The 21,947-nt window shown below is 46.4% G+C and overlaps 3 protein-coding genes across 3 annotated transcripts; 2 read left to right on the forward strand and 1 right to left on the reverse strand.

The window, feature by feature from the left end:
* The first annotated feature begins 1,574 nt into the window (after positions 1-1,574).
* On the forward strand, positions 1,575-5,261 carry C2H1orf115 (chromosome 2 C1orf115 homolog). The gene is made up of 2 exons (XM_048937978.1): positions 1,575-1,946; positions 3,800-5,261. The coding sequence occupies exons 1-2, from the start codon at positions 1,686-1,688 to the stop codon at positions 3,917-3,919; spliced, it is 381 nt and encodes a 126-aa protein (XP_048793935.1). The 5' UTR covers positions 1,575-1,685; the 3' UTR covers positions 3,920-5,261.
* A 5,568-nt stretch (positions 5,262-10,829) lies between these two features.
* Positions 10,830-12,864, reverse strand: PFN3 (profilin 3). Its single transcript, XM_048937977.1, has one exon. The coding sequence runs from the start codon at positions 11,398-11,400 to the stop codon at positions 10,996-10,998; it is 405 nt and encodes a 134-aa protein (XP_048793934.1). The 5' UTR covers positions 11,401-12,864; the 3' UTR covers positions 10,830-10,995.
* Positions 12,865-13,037: 173 nt separating this feature from the next.
* LOC125690035 (mitochondrial amidoxime reducing component 2-like) lies at positions 13,038-21,142 on the forward strand. Its single transcript, XM_048937965.1, has 7 exons — positions 13,038-13,319; positions 13,400-13,573; positions 16,759-16,921; positions 17,250-17,390; positions 18,433-18,494; positions 18,586-18,657; positions 19,179-21,142. The coding sequence occupies exons 1-7, from the start codon at positions 13,054-13,056 to the stop codon at positions 19,303-19,305; spliced, it is 1,005 nt and encodes a 334-aa protein (XP_048793922.1). The 5' UTR covers positions 13,038-13,053; the 3' UTR covers positions 19,306-21,142.
* Positions 21,143-21,947: the final 805 nt, after the last annotated feature.

Below are 21,947 nucleotides of genomic sequence, written 5' to 3' on the forward strand. Positions count from 1 at the left end.
CAGTTCCATACTAAAACGGTTGTCATTGGCCCTTTATACAAGCGCAGTAATCTCTGCAGGTAGCAACGCAGTCTAGAGGTTTCTGATGGCAGGTGTGCATTGTGTGTGGGTGTTCTAGTGTGAAGCCTTCGTGCTCTACGTGCTGTGAATTCAGCATTGATGTTGCATCAGTTCTGCGGTCTTATGGGTTCACTGGCACAGTACTTCTTGGAAATGGGTGGCCAAGAGCTTTCCAGAAGTTACTCAAGGATCCTGGGAAGGGATGGGTTGTGTGTCTGCTCAGCGTGCCCCTAAGTGTCCATGAAGGTTCATTTATCCTCAAAAATACACCGCTAGAAAACAACCATGACATGAATCCAGCATCACCTCTGAACTCTGTGCTGAAACAAAACTCTTGGCCTTCTTGAAAGGTTCATGTATGTAGGTCATACTCTGGGTGGTAGATTAAGTGCTTAGGATGGCTTCCTGCTTTACATGCTGTGTTTTCACAGGGCTGGCTTTGCCCCAGATTGTTACTGTTTCATGTAACAGGAGCTGTGTTGCTGCTCCATGGTACGCAGATAATGTCTCAAGAGGCCAGAGCTTGTACCTGTTAGTTCAGCTCTCCCAAGAAACACAGCGCCCCAAAAAGCCCATTTAGTTTTTCAGAAGGGGAAGCAGAATGGTCTGTTAATGACGCTATTGCCTGTGACTGCCAGCAGGGTGAAATTGTGCTGGTTTCCAAATCCCGTTGAATGTGACCTTTTTTGTGCCCTGTTGGAAGAGAACGGCTGAGCTGTGAGCCAAGCTGTGCTCCCTGCGGCAAAGCCGTGAAAAATGCCTCTGCGCAGGCACGATCTCAGTGCCAAAGCTGCACCCAAACACGTCTTTTGGTTTTCAGACTGACTTGTTACTGGCAGAGATAAGATGGCAATGGCCACAAGATGGACTTTTTCAGAACTGCTGGCTTTGTTGGTGAACAGCACGCAGCTTAATCATGGCAGTCAGTAAGATGCTGCATATCGAATCCTTTGGCGTGGCTTCAGCTTGCAGAGTCTGAAAGACAGTGAAGTGCCATGTCACGTTCTGCAGTTGCAGGAGAGGAGGGGGGTGTCCCAGCCCCTCAGACGGTTCAGCTCATTGGGCTGGGCATGGCATCCACCTCTGCCCTCGGAGCCTAGCCCTGTAAGTGAGGAACGGCACGGAGCTGTGTCGGGAAGGGCCGGGGAGGGTTAGGGAACGGTTCTGCCCCAGGGGACGGTGGGCACGGAGCAGGTTGCCCAGGGCAGTGGGCACAGCTCTGAGCTGCCGGAGTTCAGGGGGTGTTTGGACAGTGCTCTCAGACGTAGGGTTTGGATTTGGGGTGGTTCTGCCTGAAGCCTGGGGTTGGACTCGATGGTCCCCGTGGGTCCAGGAATATAGGATCCTAGGAATCCTAGCAATATCGGTCCTAGGAATATATGCGATCGTGCGATGTTTCCCACAGTGACGGACCTGAACTTCAGGCGCCCGTCTCCCACCGTCTGGGGACTAGCCAAGCCAGGGGCGCAGGCGGGGAGCCGCGGGCTAAAAGCTCTGCTGCTCGCTGACGAAATGCCCGGCTGAGGGCCGCCCCGGTGCGGGACAGCGGCCGCCTCCGGCCACACCTGTGAGGCGGCGACGGCGGAGGGAGCGGCAAGCGGCGAGCGGCGGCGCGGGACGGCACCATGACGGTGGGGCCGCGGCTGGGGGCCAAGGCGCGGAGTCGCTTCTCGCGGCGGGGACCCGGCGACGACCAGGTGCGCATCCTGCCCGGCGAGGACGAGGAGGCGGCGGCCGGAGCCCCGCGGCCGGAGCAGGAGCGGGAGGAGGGAGCGGGCGGCAGGAAGGTGCGCTTCGCCCTCCTGCCCGACTCCTACCAGCCCCTGCGGCCGCCGCCCCCCCCCGGCAAGCGGCCCTACGGCAAGAGGCTGAGGAAGTACGGCAAGGTGAGCAGGGGGGGAGAACGCCGCGCTCCCAGCCCCGGAGCGGCGCCGAGCTCCGCCGTGGGACGGGCAGCGGCGTGCCTTCGCTCTGCCTTTCTTTCGGCCTCATTAGTCCCACACCGTTCGTTAGAGCTTCCAGCTCGTTAGCTTGGATTTCTGTTTGGCAGAAATGACGGAAAGAAAGCGCGGGGAGATTCCTCTAGCGCTCTGCATGCCTTCCAGGGACCCAGCGAAGGTCCCTCTGCAGCCGGCCGTGGGGCAGAAGTGGGGCCGGGCCGCGGCCGGTGAGCGCGGTGCTGGGCAGTGCGGCCGGCCAGTGCTGCCGGGGGAACGTGGTTACTTCTCTCTGCTGTTCACTTACACACGTGTAGGCCATGTGTCGGCACTTGTAGCAAGGAATAGTTGCTGTGCTAGCAGGAAGGTCCTGTTTGGGGTCTGGAATGGCTTCCTACCTGGAGTACAGATGTCAGTACGAGAACAGGCATCCTACCGCGTTCCTAAAAAATATGGTGGCTTTCTTGAAGTCCAGCACCCAAAGAACGCCAGTTAGCTGGGCAAACCACTTACTATTGAAACTCGTAAGACTTCACTGTTGACCTCACAGTCACGAGCTGCCTCACAAGTTTTTCTGTTTCGTAAAGCAGAGATGAACAGGAACCACTTATTTCAGTCTCCTGTGATGGATTCAGTATTTGCAGTTTCCAGCATTGCTTTCCAAGTCATGGGAAATGCACCTTAAGCAGCAGCCTCATAGCAGCCAAGCTCGCCGTGCTGCACACGGAGCAGTCTGTGAACGTGGTTACATTGCAGGGGATTGTTTTTGCTCGGTGCTGCTGCCGTGCAGATGCTGATAGCAGCCCCCAGGGCCTCTGTGTGCCACTCCTGTAGGCACTGCTTGGACTCGGTAGCACTGACATAGGGAACAGCCCATGAAGGCACCGGTGAGTGGGGGAGGTGTGTGGGGTGAGGGGCAGACAAGGGACACAAAGTCACCGTGTGATACAGCAGGGCAGGGGTGAGCACAGCCCCACAAGTCCTCCTCCATCCCCCTCCGTTTTGCCATCCTAACTCCCTTCAGCTATGTTTCCAGAGCTGCAAATAGAGCAGCATTCAGCTGTGTGGCATTGCAGGTGATGGTTTTCCTGTGGCAGGATTGCCGTAATCTAGCTGTAAGAAATCTTAGGAATGTGACAGATAATGGATTTCACTGATGTCATGATGTGTATAAATATATCCTCTGCTGCAATGTTTTCTGCATCACAGGAGACATTTCTGACCTAGGCCCAAGCACCAACTCACAGTTGGGATTTCTTCCCAGGCTGAACCCATTGTATTCATTCCCCAGTCATGAACACCCCTGTGAACAACTAGAGAGAGATTTAAATTAGCTCAGGTTTTACTTCTAATAATCTGTTCTCATGCAGTACACTTGAGTTCTGAAATACATATAGTGACCAACACGGGTCAAAACATTCTGTTTTGACTAAGAAGTCTTGTTGTGACACAAAATTTATGTGCTTTTAAGATACTAACATACTTAGGGCATGTGTTTGTGGGACACATGTGCTGGTTGTGAACTGAAATTGTTTTTATTCCCGAATAAAAATCCAAATAAAGCCTCACTTCCTGCAGAGGCTGCATCCGCTCGGTGCAACTGTGCTCTGTGGGTGTGTATTTTTAGGTAAAAATAGACAGTAAAACAGCTCCATGCTGAAGCTCTCATCAGCTGTGGGAGAAGCCCATTCTCTAGGTTGTGAACACTGCACATGAAGGCAGATGTCAGAACAGTCTCCTGGGAAGCTCTTTTCCATTACCTGTCCTTTTCACGCCCCCCCATTCCCTCACCTCTCCTGCAGAACGTCGGCAAAGCCCTGCAGAAAGGATGCCGCTACTTGGTGGTCGGCTTGCAAGGACTGGCAACAGCCTACACTGCTCCCTTCGGGGTGGCAGCACAGATGGCATCACTCGTCCGCTAGAGCACGGGGTGAGCGTGAGCCTTTCCCAGAAGACTGCAACAATTTCATCTCTCTTACCATTAAATCATCATCCATGACTGCGTCTGAGAAACCTCTTGGACATGGACAGCCCCAACCCCGTGCAGCACCTGGGCCCCGTATTCTTTTCTGCAAAATTCTCCAGCACCTTCCAACCTTTAAAATCAGATTGGGTTGCAAGGACAAGGAAGTGATTGTGGACTAACAGAGCTGAAGTTTGGAGTCGGGCATGTGTTGGGTTTCTAAAGCTACGTGTGGAGGGGAGCCAAGAACAGATGGGAAAGCAGGTAGATGAAGGAGAGAGGTGAAGAGAAGTAGATGGTGAAGCTGGTGGACGGGAGGTGGAGGAGACTGGAGTCTGATGGGAAGGAAATAGTCAAAACTATGGAGGAAACATGTAATGAGAGATAGGACAAGGAAGCCTTTGGTGTCCTACGTCCTTTTTTCTTTGTGAGATGGTTTAAGCTAGGAATGATCTCAAACTTCTGGGTATGAATTGACTGGGGAGACATGGTGGGCTTTGCTGCATCACTGTTGTTCATCTCAAACATTGGAAATCATGAGCCCTTAGGTCTTAGCACTAGTTAAAAACCCAGGAAGGAAGTGAGGTGTTTGTCTGCTGATTTGGGGGCATTAAATGTTCGCTGTGATTAAAATGCTAAAGCTTTCCTCTGCTGCTGTAAATCCCACCCGCTGGTTTTTATACACAGTTTTTATCTAGCATACCTGACTCCAGAAGCTGGAGCTTCAAAAAATGAACTTAAATAATTTTTTACAAAATACCAGCTGTATCTGAAAAAGCTGAATGCGCCATTTGGGGCAGCATGTTCTGCATAAGAGTGTGCCCATGTAACCTGCTGGCTCCACCTCCATTTCCACGTGTGGAAGTTGCAGCCAGACAATGTCAGTGCTGGATGGCTCAGCTCAGTTGTGCAGATGGAGCCACTTCCATGTCACACCTCGAGGGACATCAATCTCCTGTTGATGGCACAGGAACAACTGTTCTTATGGGCCTTCAAAATTCTGTGAATTGATTTGGCTTTTTTTCCGATCAGTCTTTCATGGTAGCAGTGAATGATTTCCCTGCCAGCACTTTCTCTGTACTACAGATCTTCCTAGTTTTGATGGTTTGTTTATGTAATCAAGGAACTGGCGTCTTCTGGAAACAACTGCTGTTCATTTGTGTTCTTTGCCTTTTCTGAACGGAGTGGCACTGCGTGTCTTAGCACACTACTGTATTTCTTCTAAATGTAGCAAATAGAACAAAGATGGATTTTTTTCATGCTCTTTTCTATCCAAACAGTAAATAAAAGTATGCGATCCATGTGCTGTGATTATCTGTGTATGTAAGCGTGCACACAAGCAAGGAGCTTTTCAGCCGTAGCCCAAGCAGAAAGGGGAAGCTGCAGTGTAAACTTCCCTGTGTTGTTCTGCTGGTGGCCTTGGCCCCTCCTGTGGGACAGGGCTGTAGCCAGGCAGCATGGAGACACTCAGGAAAGTCAAGGTGTAGTGCACAGGCTGCAGAGGAGGGTGGTGACCTCTAGTTGTTTCTCTGTAGCTTTCTTGACCTCTGTTTGTCAGACCTGTCCTTCTGATGGAGTTGCTCAGCGCAGAGCAGAGGAGCTGAGGGGAGGCCTGTTGGTGGCTGCAGCTCCTCACAGGGAGCAGAGGGCAGCGCTGAGCTCTGCTCTGTGTGACAGCAACAGGGCCTGAGGGAACAGCATGGAGCTGTGCCAGGGGAGGGGTAGCTGGGGGTGAGGGAAAGGATCTGCACCAGAGGGTGGTGGGCATGGCACCGATGCCAGAGTTCAAGGAGCATTTGGGCAGTTCTCAGACATAGGGTTTGGATTTTGGGTGGTGCTATGCGGGGCCACTGGTTGATCTCAGTGATCCTTCTGAGTCCCTTCCAACTCATGGAATTCTATTCTGATTAATAAAGATATTAAACAGAACCGGTCCCAATATGGACCACTGAGGGACACCACTCATCACTGATGTCCACCTGGACACTGAGCCATTGACCACAACGCTCTGGTTCCCACCATCTATCCAGGACTCGTCTGTTTTCTCTGTGCATTGAACATCCATGTGTCCTCACAACAGAACGGTTGCTCCCTCATTGCACCACACAATCCAGCCCATTCAATGCAGGCACTTTCCACAAAAGTAAATATGAACTTTAGTTTGCAAACTGCTTGGCACAGCACTTGCCATTGACTTTTGTCTGCTGACCTATAGCCTCTGCTTGTATGGTGCAACGTTAAGGGAATAATAACCTTGTTGCCATCTATGTAGACTTAGAATGATTTGTAAACAGCCTGAAAAAAAAGAAAAGTTTGGTGCTCCATGTTGATGAGCAACCTGCTGAACAAACAGTGTCTTTAAAATAGGTCTGTAACAAAGAAAGAAAGAAGAAAAAGTAAGCAAGTAACTAGTTGCTATTGCTGTTGCTATAAAACAGCTGGTGATTCAAGGAGGACTATTCCTCAAGATGAACTCTCTCTGACTGAGGTTACCAATTACAGTAAGCTAATTGGTGCTCCTTAGACAGTAATCCACTCCTCAGACGGCGCGGTGCATTTGTGAGGCCAAGCTGTGGTCTGAGAGCTTGCCCTCCCTTCCCCAGCCCCGCTCCAACAGCAGCACCCAGTCATGGGGTGCATGCAGAGGGCTGCAGTCGTGTCCAGCACAGCTGCGGGAGAGTTCAGCTGTGGGCACGGGCAGGCTGTTTTGTTGCCAGTGTTTTCCCTTCAGCCTTATTCTCCAAGCTCCTCTTAGCCTTTCAGAGAAATGCCAGTCCTCCTCATGGATACATGAGGATGGGATAGATGTTGCTGTTGGGGAAAGTTTGATTTCAAGGCCTGAATGCAGGCAAGCAGTTCCTTTGCACTTCTGCTTGCCATGGCAGCAAGCAGGTGTTGCTTTTCAGACCTGTGCTGCAGTGTGTCTGGTCGCCTTCACACTTCCACTCATCATCATTTATGACACATGGCAGTGTGAATAAGCCCAGGAAGCTGGGTACAAGAGGAGCAGTCAGAAGGAGCCTTGCTCAAGCTTTTCTCAGAAATGGACTCCAGTCCCCCAACAGCCCAGCAAGTCGCTCTATGAACAAAATCCCTGGCTGGTTCTAGCCGTGAATCATGGAGCAGAACGAAGCTCATTCCTGCTGTTTTTGCCAGAGCATTTGATTGCTGCTTCAGCCTCACAGCCCCGAGGAAATGGCAGTGGCCTCACAGCTATTGTCCTCTGTCCTGCTGTGAGGAAGCACTGTGGCACAACTGCCTGTGAAGTGCTGTGACCGGGGGAAGTCACACCACACCACATCATGCAGTGCTTGTGAGACTTTGCCAGCCACGGGCCAAGGTTCACCCCTTATGTGATGAGCTCGGGAGCAGGTCTGGTCAGCCTTCTCCTTTCTTTGCGTCCCAGGGGCCCTGTCCTCTTCTGAGACGAAACAGGTCCTAAAATCTGCGTTCAACGAGCTTTGGAAATAATTTTTCTTCAAGGAGCAATAGGGACCCTAAGGAGCATAATGGAGTTAATGAAGATAATGGAAGTGAATTCTCTCACCCTTGTCACTGCAGGAGGAGGTATCAGGCTGCCAGGGTGGTTTTGGGGTGAAGTCCAGGTTGAGCTCAGCAAGGGTGGTGCTCTTTCCTGGATCCTGCGTCACCAGTGAGGAGGGGCTCAGGGCTCTGGGCTTTGTTTAGCTGGAGGAGAGGAGAGAGGGACCTAATGGATTCTTCAGTACTGAAAAAGAGGTTGCCAACAAGATGCAGCCAGGCATCTGAGGTGTGCATAGACAGTATGGACCATGGTCATCTGTTGAAATGAGGGAGTTTTCAGCCAGATACAAGAAGAAAAGATCACTAATGTGATAGTTCAGCTATCACATAGAAGAGGCTGCCCTAGAAGACTGGGGTCTCTATCCCAGGGGTCTTTCAAGGCATGACTGTACAAAGAGCAGAGAAACCCAGTCCAAATGCAGCGCTGGCGCTGCTGCGAGCAGGAGTTGGACCAGAGACCTCCTGGCATCTCTCCCACTCCATGTTTACCTCCTGCATGGAGATGGAGAATTTTCACCACTCGCCATCCCTTGCTGAAACCACAGAACTAAACTTTGTTTCTGTTGATAGGGAAGGACTTGCAGAGATCTCAGGGCAAACTGCGCCAAGAAGTTTGGCCCTCAGCGAGGTTTCCTCTGAGCTGAGCAATGCTGGCTGAAAGGCAATTGTCCTTTAGTGCCATCTCCTGGGAAAAAGTCAGATTTCCACCCTTGTTAGCCTTGCTTATTGTTCTGCTTCACCTCCTCCTGCTGAGTTTCCTGCCCTCCCCTCAGCTACTTTGCCAAGACATATCTTCAGGATGTTGGGCCTGGTGTTTTGAATCCGGAGTCTCTGTATCCTGTTTGCAATTGTTTCAAATGTAAAGACATGGAACACTGTTCTCTTTTTTTGTTGTTGTTGCTGTTGTCGTTGTTGGTTTTGTTGCTGTTGTGTTTTCTTTTTTCCCTTCTACACCTAGAAATTTATTGTACTTCACAATTCTTGGTGTGCCTTAAAAGCCCTCATGCAGGCTGCTCCACTGAAGGAATTGGCCCTAGCCACTTGTTTCCAAATCTCGCCCTCTACTGGAGAGATCCCAGCTGCTTTCCGCAGTAGGCGAGGTTCCGAGCACGGAAGGAAGGACCTGCCCCGGGAGCTGCCTTGTACCCCAGCTCCAGCTCTCGTGTGTAAGTAGCCCACATTGCTTCACCCTGGTCCAAAAATTTCCTCGGATTAACCGTTTCACCGCTGTCCTGGTGAATTTAAGGAGGCCAACGTTTAACATTTGACTGGAGGGATTTTCAATTAGACAATTTTCAGTCAATCTTCCTGTATGACCAGACGGAGGACAAAGCAGCCTACCGACCTGCCTGCCTTCTATGCATTTATGGTTCTTTATGTAAGAAAAGCCACACCGTTTTGACTCCATTAAAAGCCATCTCTCATTAATGAGCCTGTTTTTAATTCTATCATTGCCAATTATTCTCCTGAGATTTTTTCCTACGTTAATTTCACTCAGCTCATTTCTAGTATGTATATGACTCACTGAACTCTGATTTCCTCTCTTCTCTATGGAGGAATCTTTTGAATTTATTTTTTTGTTCTGACTTCAGAAGAAGGATGCAATTGGTGTGGGGGTACGATGTAAAATATTTTTTATCATACCTGTCTGAAATCAAAGTGGGATGACTGCATAACCAGCAGTGTCATCCCATCATCCCCACCTTTTGTGGAATTTGCAGAGGCACTGGAAAAATACCTGGCTTGTCTCTGCAGTGGGACAGTTCATTCCTTCCTGGGGACAAACCCAACCTACACTTAGCTCTGCCCCAAGACCCTTTCTCCTCATCTAGGCCAGCATTTTGCTGCCTTTTACTGTGGGAACTTCTTTGGAATGTCCACCCAGATCAGGATGCTGCTGCCTTCTGTTATCCTCCTTCAGCTCCTTCATGCTACAGTCTGCAAGAGTCAGAGCTGATCTGAACAAAGTCTCATTAGGGTCCAAGTTGGCGGGTTTAGGGAATAAGTTTAAGGTCCTTCTTGGATTTAGAAATCCTTTTTTTTAAAAAAACAAAAACAAAAACAAACAAACTTAAATTTCTATGGAATCACTAGGTAAGGCAACTGTATCTAGATTTAATGCTCAAGTCCTTTGAATTGAAAGAAGCTTTGCTGTACAGTGTTGTGCTACCCATCGTGTATGATTAGGGAGTAGCTGTAGCTATCAAAGCACCAACACACTATATAGGCCCATATATCTCCATATCTTCATGCTGGTTAATCATAGAATCATAGAGTAACATTGAAAAAGATCTGAGATCATCTAGTCTAACCATCCACCCACCATCAACATTGCCCACTAAGCCATGTCCCTCAGTACCACATCTATATGTTTCTTGAACACCACCAGCAACAGGGAGTCCACCAGCTCCCTGGGCAGCCTGTGCCAGTGCCCAACCACTCTTTCTGAGTTTTTCCTAATATCCAACTTGAACCTCCCCTGGTGCAACTTGGGGCCATCCCTGTCATCCTGTCACTGTTTTTTGGGAGCACATATACACTTCAGATCTGTTTTCTCTGGCTCCAAAGAAGGGAGCAATCAAAAAAATCGTGCAAAAGTATTTTCTGTTATTCCAAACCCTGTCACTCTGAATGCCTCTTAGACTGAAGTTCACGGGACAAAAGCATTCTGTGTTTTGTGATATGCGCAGAGGAGAATGCTACCAGTGCTCACAACATCACAGGAGATATTTACTCATTTTGCCTTAAGCTTGTGAAAATAAATGTCAGTATCTGTTAGGAATGGCATCATGTTTTGAGAAACTTGTAGCCAGAATAAATACTGATGTATTTTTTCCTACCATTCATTTCATTTCATGCATTGCTTTTTATTGTTAGATCCTAAACCTGGTTTGTGTTTTTCCGGTTTTGTTTTTTTTTTCCCCTCATTACTTCTGTTAATTTGTTTTGATTCATGCTTGTACGTATTGTTCACAGGACAAGTGTTTACAAATTAGACAGTCATTAGTGTTGTTGAATATTTGCTAATACATCAGATGCCTGGTTCCTTTACAGCGTTTTACTGCTCTTTGTAGGTGTGGCTGCAGATTAAAGATTTCTCTGTGAGTTTAATTAAACTACCAAATATTGACTCTGTGTTAAATTAGAAGATGAATGGCTATCAAGGGGCATGCAAATTCACTCTGTCTTCAGCAGGGCTGGCTCTCTTTTCATGTCTGGGGCAGCTTTATCAACTTCTTCATGAGTCATTATTTTAGATTCATTAAATTATATTTAATGATTTGAAGGTGATGGGGAAGTGGCACTCCTGCACTGAAGCTTCTCAGGCAGAGTGAGTGTCTCCATACTGCTGCTCTCCCAACATCCCCCTACCTGAAAGAAGTAGGCAATGGCATATGCAAGAAAACCAGGCTTATTTCCTTTCTCTGCTAAAGCTATGACAATGCCACCATATTCTGGTGGAAGATTTCTGTCTCTCTGGTGCCACCTGCCTCATAGTGTCATGCCAACAATCATGTCATGGATCTTCTGATTGAGGACTCCTCCATGGACTCCTCTGTTGCCCATGAGGAAGATCAGAGCTTTGGGGGTCCTGCCTATACAGATGGATCTGCTGTCACCACCTTTACTTCTGACATCCATCACGTTGTCTCCTTCTACCAGCAGGCTGTCACGAATCACACTGCATTTCTTCCCTGCGATGGTGATTCCAGTCATCAGGAACGTTTTCCTATCCTGGCCTGTGATCAAGTCCACTTCATAAGGTGAGACAGCCGACAGCAGCCCTCCTGGCTTGGTTGCCCACACACACTTGTTGTCAGAGAGGCCCACAATGGCCACATCATCAATGTTCCTGTCGCTCAGGATGCATTCAATGTAATACTTCCAGCAGTTCATAGTGGCAGGGCTGCATAAATCTCTCAGAAATGCAAAGCACTGACTGTCCTTGCTTTTTGGTCTTGCCTCAGTCTTGGCAAGCTGATCCTAAAAATGTTGGTTTGTGAGCCTGAGCAGGGAAACCAGAGGAACCAACGTAGCAGGCTCCAACTTTGCCCTGACCAGAGACCCTGGAAGTTGACAGAAGGTTCCACGATGTCAGCAGCCACAAGTAGTATTATGATGTTGCACCTGCTTAGCATAAAGACCCCATGGAGTGCCATTAATGAGGCTTTCTAATCAGGTGCCCACAAGAAGGAAGCCCTGACATGGGGTCTCACCCAGCTGGCACCCAGCAGCAGCTGCAGGCATACATCTGTCACAACCTGACTCCAGACTGCCCTGGGTAGTGTACAAAGGTCACAAAGTTCAAGATTCTATCAGGTAAATTAAGGTGAAATGACACTAAGCAATCGGTTAACACTTTTACTCAAAGAAAGAGAAGCTTCAAGTTTGCCTGGGAAAAATGGTTATTGGTACTAGATAAGAAATGCCCTATTAGCAATGAGCTATGATGCCTTTGCATTATGTTCTCCCTGAGTACAAACTCAGTTATTCATAATGTTCCAGAAATGGGTCTGGGTCTTGGGTGGTTGTCAGGCCCCATCTAATGTTGTGATCAAAGTATGGCCCTATTCCTGTGCAAGTGCTGTTCGATTCTTAGAATACTCTGGAAATGGGTTGGTGGTTCAGAGGGGCTTCAGGAGGTCTCACTCTCCCCCTGTGCAAATGACAGCAAGATGACTCCTTGGTGCGCAGGCATAGTTTATGAGATGTCTCTCCCCTACTAAGTTTGCCTGTTGTAATTCAGCCGGTCTTGTGTGGTCATCCCAAGATAAGAAAATCAGCCTGGAGGAATACCTCACCTTTGCAAAGCTCCCCCTTCCAACTGCTCCTTATTTCACAGAATCATCAAGGTTGGAAAGACCACCGAGTTCACCTTGTCCAACCATCAACGCATCCCCACCATGCCCACTAACCGTGGCCCACTGACTATTGCCCTCAGTGCCACATCCCCATGTTTCCTGAACACCTCCAGGAGCGGTGACTCCACCACCTCCCAGGGCAGCCTGTGCCACTGCGTCACCACTCTGAACAGAGACATTTTTTCCCAATACTCAATCTGAACCTCTGCTGGCGCAGCTTGAGGCCGTTCCCTCTCATCTCGTAGCTGCTGCCCAGGAGAAGAGGCCAAACCTCTTCACCACAACCTCCTTTCAGACAGTTGTAAAGATGGACAGGGTCTCCCCTGAGCCTCCTTTCTCCGGAGTGAACAATCCCGGTTCCTTCAGTCGCTTTCAATAAGACTGGCGCTTTGGACCCCTCACAGCTTTGTTGCCCTTCTCTGGCCACGCTCCAGGGCCTCAGTGTCTTTCCCTGCTTCCAGGCAGCAGCAACAGGACAAGAAATAATGGCCCTAAGATGTACCAGCGAAGGCTCAGGTTGGGTATTCGAAAAAACTTATTCTCAGAAAGAGCGACGGCGCAGCGCCACAGGCCGCCCGCCCGCGGAGGCGGTGGTGCCCCCCCGTCCCTGCGCCCCCCGAACCGGAAGGGGGCGGCCCCGACCCGCCTCCCTGTCCGCGCCGTCCGCTCCGCGCGGTGCTCGGTCGCCATGATGGGGGCGCAGGGTCTGGTGCTGTCGGCGCCGCGGGGCTGGCTGTGGGGGGCGGCGGCGGTAGCGGCGCTGGGCGTCCTGCTCGGGGCCTGGCGCTGGACCCGAGGGAGAGCCGCGGGGCGCCGCCGCCGCCCGGGCCGGCTGCAGCGGGTGGGCACGGTGTCCAGCCTGTTCGTGTACCCCATAAAGTCGTGCCAGGGGGTGGCGGTGCAGCGGGCGCGGGTGACGCCGATGGGGCTGCAGAGCGGGGAGATGCGGGACAGGTAGGGCAGCCCTGCGCGGGGCTGCGGCGGGGATTTCCGCGCCGGGCATCGCGTGTTCATCCTCGCTCCGTATCGTTCAGGTTTTGGCTCGTGATCAAGGAGGACGGGCACATGGTCACGGCTCGTCAGGAGCCGCGTCTCGTCCTCATCTCTACCGGCTGTGAAAATGGTTACCTGACCCTGAGCGCCCAGGGGATGAAGAAGCTGTGTCTGCCCGTGAAGCTGCCCCGCAAAAACCCGGTGCAGAACTGCAGGTACGGGAGGGCGGGGCGCTGCCCGGGATCCCCTCGTTCCTCCCTGCTGTCTGCCTGCTGTACTGTGCCTCGCTCACGTGCTTCAGGGCCGGGCGGTGGTTGGCATTTTGAGTGGAACTGGCAGGTGAAATTCTTTTATTATTATGCGAAAGGCCGTGGTTGATGGTAACAAAAAGGTCCGCTTCTGATGTGATAAATAGTATCGGAGGAAAGTCTCAGGAAAGATAACGTAGCGTTCAAAGACTAAGTTGTGCTCTTTAGTCTTTGGACCCTGTGTAGTTTGCTTGTTTGTGTTTGCTTGCCTGTTGTTCTCACGTGGGTGAGAGGTTGTATCTCAGCGCCTCAGTCCTGTGTTTCCTGGTCAGTGCCGCTGTGTGCATCAGCAGTTTGGGGTTCAGGTCCGTGCCCCCTCACAAAGCTGTTTCAGGTGAACTGCTTACAGGCAGTCATCTCGTTCTTAGAATCAACCATCATGAAGATTGGACAAGAACCTCTGAGATCATCAATCCAACTGTCTCCCTACCACCAATACTGCTCTCTGTCCACGTCCCTGTGCCACATCTCCACGTTTCTTGAACCCCTCAGGGACATTGACTCCTCCACCTCTGGGCAGCCTGTGCCACTGCCTCACTGCTCTTCCTGAGAAAAAACTTCCTCCTAAGATTCATCCTTGTGCCTGCAGTCATGTGGGATGGGCTTGCCCTGGTTATTTCTCTCATGTATTGAAATCTGTGCTGGGGAATGGGAGAGGGAAGCAGAATATCGCTGTTAGAATATCAATTCATACCTAAGGTTACTTAGTAACTGTACTCTGTGTTAGTTCTTGCAGAGATACCGCTTAGTGTTGTTAGTTTGGGTAGCGCAGGAGGTTAGTGTGCCTACTGGTACAATTAAAACTAAGTGCTGGAGAAGAACTCTATTTGCTTTTAATATAAATCAGTTGCTGTGATGGCCCCTGATTAGCACAGCTCAGTAGCTCTGTAAATACAAAGGAGGAGTGAGTTACAGATGATAAGGTTTCTCACAGAGAAATAGGGGAGTATATTAAAAATCAATCTGTACAGTCTATATGTTAGCCAGTGAGACATGTATCAGAAATGTACACTATTTTCAATAGGTTATTTTCAAATTGTTGTGCTGTTAGAAGAAGAATTAAATAGACTTAAGTGCATTTCCGTGATGAAAAATTATCTTAGACTTCGCAATTTTAGATCTCAGGAATTTAATTTTCTCTCAAGTCCTCTTTCTTTAGTTTGATAAACCTTTGCACTCCATGGCTTTAAAATTGCTAGATTTTTGGGAGAGTAAATAAGCAGAAGTTAGATGCAGGTAAATGGACTATGAACATTATGAAATTTCTGGTGGTGCCATAGGATATAAAATTAGCAGTACCTTGCCTGGTTCTTTTCAAGACAAGTCCTGAGGTTTTGCATGATGTTGCTGCTTTTGTGCTCCAGGCTGGCTGATTTGATCCATTAAGAGTGAGGTTTGGGGACAGTAGTATATTCAGGCAAATGAAGATTTGGTTTTTGATCCCAGGTTTTTCCCTTCCAGCCTGTGAGTGGGAGTTGCTGCTTTGCTGCACCACACAACCTGCGGGCAAGGAGAGCGTGGTGCCTTCAGATCAGTGCTGGCTCATGCCCAGTAGTATGTGGGAGCCGACAATGCAATATTGCATCTGGCTGCAAAAGGCTGTGTAGGTCTGCACACACAGATTGAACACACACAAATAAATTTGGGGTGTTTCTGAAAAGAAAGTAAGCAGGAGTGGTTTGTCATTGGCTCCTTTTGCAGGGGTGGTTTGTGTGAGTGAAAAGAAATTGATCTTTTTGGCAGCAGAAGCCCATTGCTGGCTGTCATTTCCTGGAGCTCTGAGCCTTCCCATGGGTGTTTGTGAGGTCCTGGCAGCAGGAGTGGGCTCTGAGGAGCTGGGTGTAGGATTAGATGAGCTGCCTGAGCATCTGCATGCATAAAGCTATGTGGCATGCTGTTGCAGGGGTAGAAAAAACTGCAGAGCGTTTGTGTCAACCGTAGTAAAACAATTCATGACTGTTGCTGGAATTTATGTACTGAGTTGAGGTTTACCTTGTCCTGTGAGGAAAGTGTTTCTTGCATAAATTTGTTTTAAATTCTGCTGCTGGTGACTTTTTGTGCCCCGTGGACTTTGCTTCCATTATAAATGTTTAACCTCTCCTAGCATCTGGAATAGCTCAATATCTTAAATTTGAGCTTTGCTTGTTGAATTAGTTGCCTGTTGCCAGATCTCACTGGGGTGAGACCATGCCAGCAGCCTCATGAAAGGCTGGCATGTGTCCTTTTGTTGTTGTGCCTAATGTGGTGAGGAGAGCAAAGCCATCTTCCAGAGACTTCTTGGGAGACAGATCGTTTTTGGGAAAGGGTCTCGTTGAAAACAGTGGTTGAAGTTTGCATTGTACTTCCTGCTCCACTTTGAGCTGACAGGCTGATTCTCAGGTGGTCTGGATGTAGTGTGTGATTTGATTTTGCTGATTTTTTTTTTTATTTTATTTTATTTTATTTTGGTGGAGTGTGTAAATACCAGCTTCTGACAAACTGTTTTGCAGCCCCTACTGTTTCATAGTTAAAATACTTATGGTGTATGCAAATTTATTAATGTCAGAATGCAGCGGGAAGAGATCTATAGGTGGCAGAGTTTTACTCAGCTTTGGGTAAACTTTACAGCACTAAAACATGAAGGAAAACATCCTTAACAATCAGAGACGATATCTGCAAATTCTAATTTCAGTAATTAACCACATCCTTCAAAATGCCGCTCATCAAATTAATTACCTGTCAGTCAGTTTCTGGGTAGAGATCTTTTGGTGTTAGTCATAAGTAAATGTAAGAAAATACTTGTTTTCCCCACTTGAGAATAGCCAGGACTGGTTGCTGTATTACAGTCAGCCCTGGGCACCTAAACTCTTTGCGGCTTGTTCTTTTACCAGCTGATATTGTCCAGCCACATCTGTGTTACTCAGCTTCCTACAAGAAGATTGCACACTGGATATGATCCTCATGCCAAATTCAGCAAGCTTCCACCTTGTTAATTCAGGTGGTTTATTACCTGCGTCTAGCTACTACTGTTAAAATGCTTACTTTTGAATAGCGACAGTGCTTGAGCCCTTGGCTTTCCAGCTAACTTGCTAATATGCCTTGTGATCCCTTAGGGTGTTTGGATTGGATATTCAAGGCAGGGACTGTGGTGATGAAGTGGCTCAGTGGATCACCACATTCCTGAATTCAGAGCCATATCGGCTAGTGCACTTCGAGCCTTCCATGGTGCCAAGAAAGTCAAAGGATGTAATAAACCTTTTCCGAACCACTGACGAGGTAAATGAGTGCTCTTGGTTCCTCCTTAAGCCACTCATACTTGCACAGTTGTTGTGACAGCTGCTGTAATTTCAGCTTAATTCTATTAATAGAAGTTTAATTTTACAGTTTGAGCAAATGAAAGTTGTAGCAATTTCTGAAATAGCAAGTAAAGTAACTGCCCTTTTTCTAACTTAATTCCACCAAAACTAAAATCTGAATGCAGCATCTTAATACTGCCAGGCATATAAATGGCCTCTTGTTGCAACATATCAGTGTGTAACTTATCTTTTGCCATTTACTCCCGTGCTCTTACAGCTTGACAGTTTGTTTGTGTTTGTTTTTGTAGGTTGCCTATCCTGATTGTAGCCCAGTGTTGATCATCTCAGAAGCTTCCTTGGAAGACTTAAATACCAGATTGGAGAAGAAAGTTAAGATACAGAACTTCAGACCGAATATTTTTGTGTCAGATTGCGGTGCTTTTGAGGAGGTAAAATAGATCTGAAATGTTTTTTTGAAGTCTTGGATATGTTTTTCTTCTTCAACTCAATTTCCTTGGGATGTGGTGCCAACATGGATGAGGAAAGCTGCTGTTCTGTGATGTACAGCTGGATTCCAGAGAGATACAGCTTCTTGCTTGAATCCATGTGAATCATTGAGGGGAGGTGACAAGTCTGTGAATACCTAATTAGCTTAGCAAAGGATGACATCAGTGTATTTAAGTGACAGTTTACTATTAAAGTTCGCCTTTAAGTGTGAAGCAAAGAAAGCTGTGCATGCTGTAATTGATCAGATTATTAATATACATTAACAATTTGCAAAATTGTGAATGCAGTGTTTTATAGCTCTTGGCACAAGAGTAAAACTGGCCCTTGTTATTCTGCAGTACCATCACTACATCTCTGCCTGCATTCTGGTGGTTCAAAAAGTACTGTTCATGAAGGTATCTGGTGGAATTGGTACCTGTCAATGAATTCAGGGGTTTCAGCAATTGACTCAAACGCCTCAGCAGAACTGTTGTCTTGGGAAAGTTTTTTTTCTTGGATAAAAAGGTCATCTGGAGCCTAAAAAGCAGAAATTCAGCAGACCACCAGCTTTGAGTAGGAAGTAAACTATACCCTGCTAGGGTGGATAACAGGTGCCATAGCAAAGTTGAAGCTCCAGTTAAAAACTCAGTCAACAGCCGTATTTTTTTTTTTTTTTGTAAGTAGGTTTCTGACCATGTTTGGGGCCTGACTTATGTAATAAGTCTTTTGACTGGATACAACCACCAAAGACCCCATACTAGAGCCCCAAATTAACACAGTGCATCTGTGATATTAGACTTTAACACACATAGCAATCCTAGGAATAGATGGCAGTTGGTAGAAATTGGATGAATATTCACATATTGAAACATATCTGTATGCTTTCAGTCATGGGGATGTGTGCTTTTAAAGATGGTTATCTGGAGTGGTACTGCCTGTTCAAGGGGTGACTGGTGGGATTGGTTGTGCGTGGTGCATCTTATCTGTGTATAAACCTTTCCGCAGGACAACTGGGAGGACATTCTTATTGGTGACACAGAGATGAAAGGGACAGTGTGCTGTGGAAGGTAAACATTTGAGAGTGTTGCTTTACATAAAGATATAAAGATTACTAGTAAAAAAAAAAAGTGAATGATTTGATGCTGTTTGTCATTGCAGGTGTATTTTAACGACTGTTGACCCAGACACTGGAGTTCTGGACAGGAAAGAGCCTCTGGAAACATTGAAAAGGTTTAAAAATACCAGTGTGTTTCAGGGTGTGTGATTGGATTTAGGCTAGATCCCAACACATGCTAGGCTGATGTTTTAAAAGTGGTTTTAAGGATGTGTGGGATGTAATAACGCAATGTAAAGATCTGTGTTTATTGGCTTCCATTCTATTTTATACAATACTATGTGGTAAGAAAATTCAGGAAGTTCTCTCTTCTTTCTTGCAAACTTTATATTCGCTGCTCTTTCATCAGTGCTAGAATGAATGCTTGGTGTGACAGATATTTAAGGTATTTTAAAGGTTTGATTTTTGCAGCTTTAGCATTTCTTCTTTAGAGTATCTTCTGTGTAGGTGGTAAATGTATGAATGTGTGAGTGCAGTCAGATTCTCTCTCTCTGTCTGAAGTGCTTAGTTATAGTGCTTGTTTAGTTTGTAGTCTAGTATGGTGGTCCAAACATCATATGTCCTCTCTGCCACCACTGATGTTTTGATGTTTAGGGTGTGCTTCCACTGCTTCTAAGGAAGTGTTCTCTCTTTGCAGTTATCGCCTGTGTGATCCATCGGAGCGACACATATACAAATCCAGCCCTCTCTTTGGAAAATACTTTGCTATTGACAAAACTGGAACAATTCAGGTTGGAGACCCTGTGTACAAGATGATCGAGTAATGGCAAACGTTTTTGTGTCAGATGACTTTTCACTTAGATGTGTAAATTGCTCATCTGCAAACACGGTCACTGATGGAAATTTGTACTTTTTTCTTATTCCTTTTCAATGCTGTATTTCTTTGTAGGGTGCAGGCTGTCTTTTGAAGCTGTGAACTTTCAATCATTTTAGATCTTATCAAACAGCATGCATGTAGCAGCTGAGCCTTTAGTTTTTGTCAGGGTGTCATAGAAGAAATTCTATGATAGGATAAACTTCACAGCACTACTGCGGGTTTCGCACCTCCAAGAATTTTACATTGAGCCTAACATCAGAATCCAAACTAATTTTCATGTACTTTGCTTCATGTAATAGATGCCTTCAGTACCTATGAAGAACTTTTACCCTTACTGTTATTCATTTAGTTCTTTCCTTCCTTCTCTAACCAAATGCCAGGAATTTGTATGAAGCTGATAATTATACTATCTGTTATGTTTTATACTGCACAAAACTGACAGGGATGTGATGCAGAGGGAATGAACTCTGGATGGTATCAGTAATATTTTTTCTTTAAATGTAGCTTAATCATGAAAATGAAAAAGTCCAGGTCATCGTGAAAAAATCCAAGCCTGTCATCTTTTGAATGCTTGGCTGCCTGATGCTTTGTTATGAATTGCTAGATCTGGAAAGGCTGTTGAACTAGCCGAAAAGAGGCTAGTTCAAGAGGAGTAATTAAATGTGAAGGTCAAGTAATGATTCAGTTTTGTGTTTGGATTTGTTGTATTCTGCTGTGAATATGAGATTGGAATTTTGCTGCATGTTCACAGCTCAGCCCTGTAAGATGAAGATAAAGAACCTTTGTGCCTTTGAGTAAATTCAAATGGATGTATCTGGCAAGCATGAAGCAAGCATATGGGGAAGGTAGTTTTCTATTATTTGTAAGCTCAGAATTGCTCCAAATAGCCTTTATTAGCAGAGTGCTGTGTAGGTGCTTGGTTTCCCTGTGATGGATAAGTACTCAGCTGGTCTACACATCATGTATTGGTACGTAGTTATGCCTAATGCAGTGACTAGAGGGAGGAAGTGAGGGGAGAAGTGTCTTCTTCTAAATGCAAGACAGTCCTGAGGTTCACTTTAAAACAGTGTTTGTTAAAAATCCTAAATACTAGAGACTGAAGCGTAGTGGAATTCCTAGTAGTTAGTACTATTAAGCAAAGGCAGCCTGCTGGCCTGCCAAAGCAATTAGTTGAGTGTGTCTGTTCATTAAGTCAAAGAAGTGGAATGAACGAGCTGAAATTTTGCCTCTAGCCTAGTGTACTTTTTTGTTGTTCTTTGAGCACCACTTTAGGAATTACATCACGTGTTGAATGGCATAGATTGCATTTCATTTTGTGCTGCCATTGATTGGACTAATTTTCAAATGAGATAGTCTTGCCAGCTATCCGAACTGCATCTCTGTTCCTGTTAGGAAAATGCCATAGATCTAAAACCCTAATTTATCCCTCTCAAAGCCCCTTAGAAGAGTTTGGTTAGAATGCTAAACTGAGTATGCCCTGAGTATAACAGATTTGACAAATGATGTTTAAATCCTCTATGTGGGGAGCTGAAGAGGGTAACTAATGAAGGTTGTAATATAAATATATTCTTATAAACGTTGAACTGCTGTAACTTTAGGAATTGAATTTGAATTTACTAGAGCCATTTAGGAAATTGACTGCAAAACATGTCACTCAAAATACAACATTTTTGTAATTGTGCACTTTAAGATGTTAATGTTTTTTCTAACGATAAAGAAAAAAGCTGAAGTACAAACTTCTATTGAATCCTGACTGTTTTAAGGAGTAAAATTTGTTAATCATTTTTCTTTGTTTCCATTTTTGACCTTTAACTGCTGCTGCTGTTTACTGGACTTTGCATATAATTAACTAGAGTTTGTTTAATTTTTTATTTATTTTCCCTCTTAAGTTTGGGAAATTCCAATTAATTCCAGTTAACCAGATGAAGCCATACACATAAGAGAGCAGAATCATTGGATGTAAGTGGTTCACTACCCCAACTTCACAGCTCTAATGATCAAGATGATGAAAAAAGATATTTACGACCACCATCTTTTCTCCACAGACATTAAAAAAAAACAGGGAATATTCTGAAAGTAGGAAATTACAGTACATTCATGTGAATACAAGAGATGCGAAATACAAAATTCCCTAAATATGAAGTCTTGTTTTAAATCATTTCTTGGGCCAGTGTAGTCTTGCAGAACTGTGCGAGTGAAGAACAGTCCTTGGCTGTAATTTCCTAGTTGCTTAGGATTTGAGTGGGGTGCATTCTAAGTCAAAACTTGCCTTGAAAAAGAGGAAGAACTATGATTTTCGTTTTAAAGAGGAAAAAAAGCCCTCCAGAGGCATTGCTTCACTTCATATGAGAAGAGATTCTTGGCACTTGCTACTCCAAATAGCAAAGGTGCTTCAAAAAAGGATGGCCACAGTGTTAATTTCTAATTTCTCCTAGAAGCTTAAATTGTCTTATTCTTATTTTGAGATCTTAAAGAAATTCCCTGCACTGGGCAGATGCAGAGCTGAGGACTGCTGCATCTACAAACCTTGTTTCTTTCAGACCAAAAATTCTTAAGTGTCTCCCTGTCCTTTCCAAAACAACCAACAGC

The sequence above is a fragment of the Lagopus muta genome, chromosome 2, assembly GCF_023343835.1.
Source record: "Lagopus muta isolate bLagMut1 chromosome 2, bLagMut1 primary, whole genome shotgun sequence".
In the NCBI taxonomy this organism is placed as follows: Eukaryota; Metazoa; Chordata; class Aves; order Galliformes; family Phasianidae; genus Lagopus; species Lagopus muta.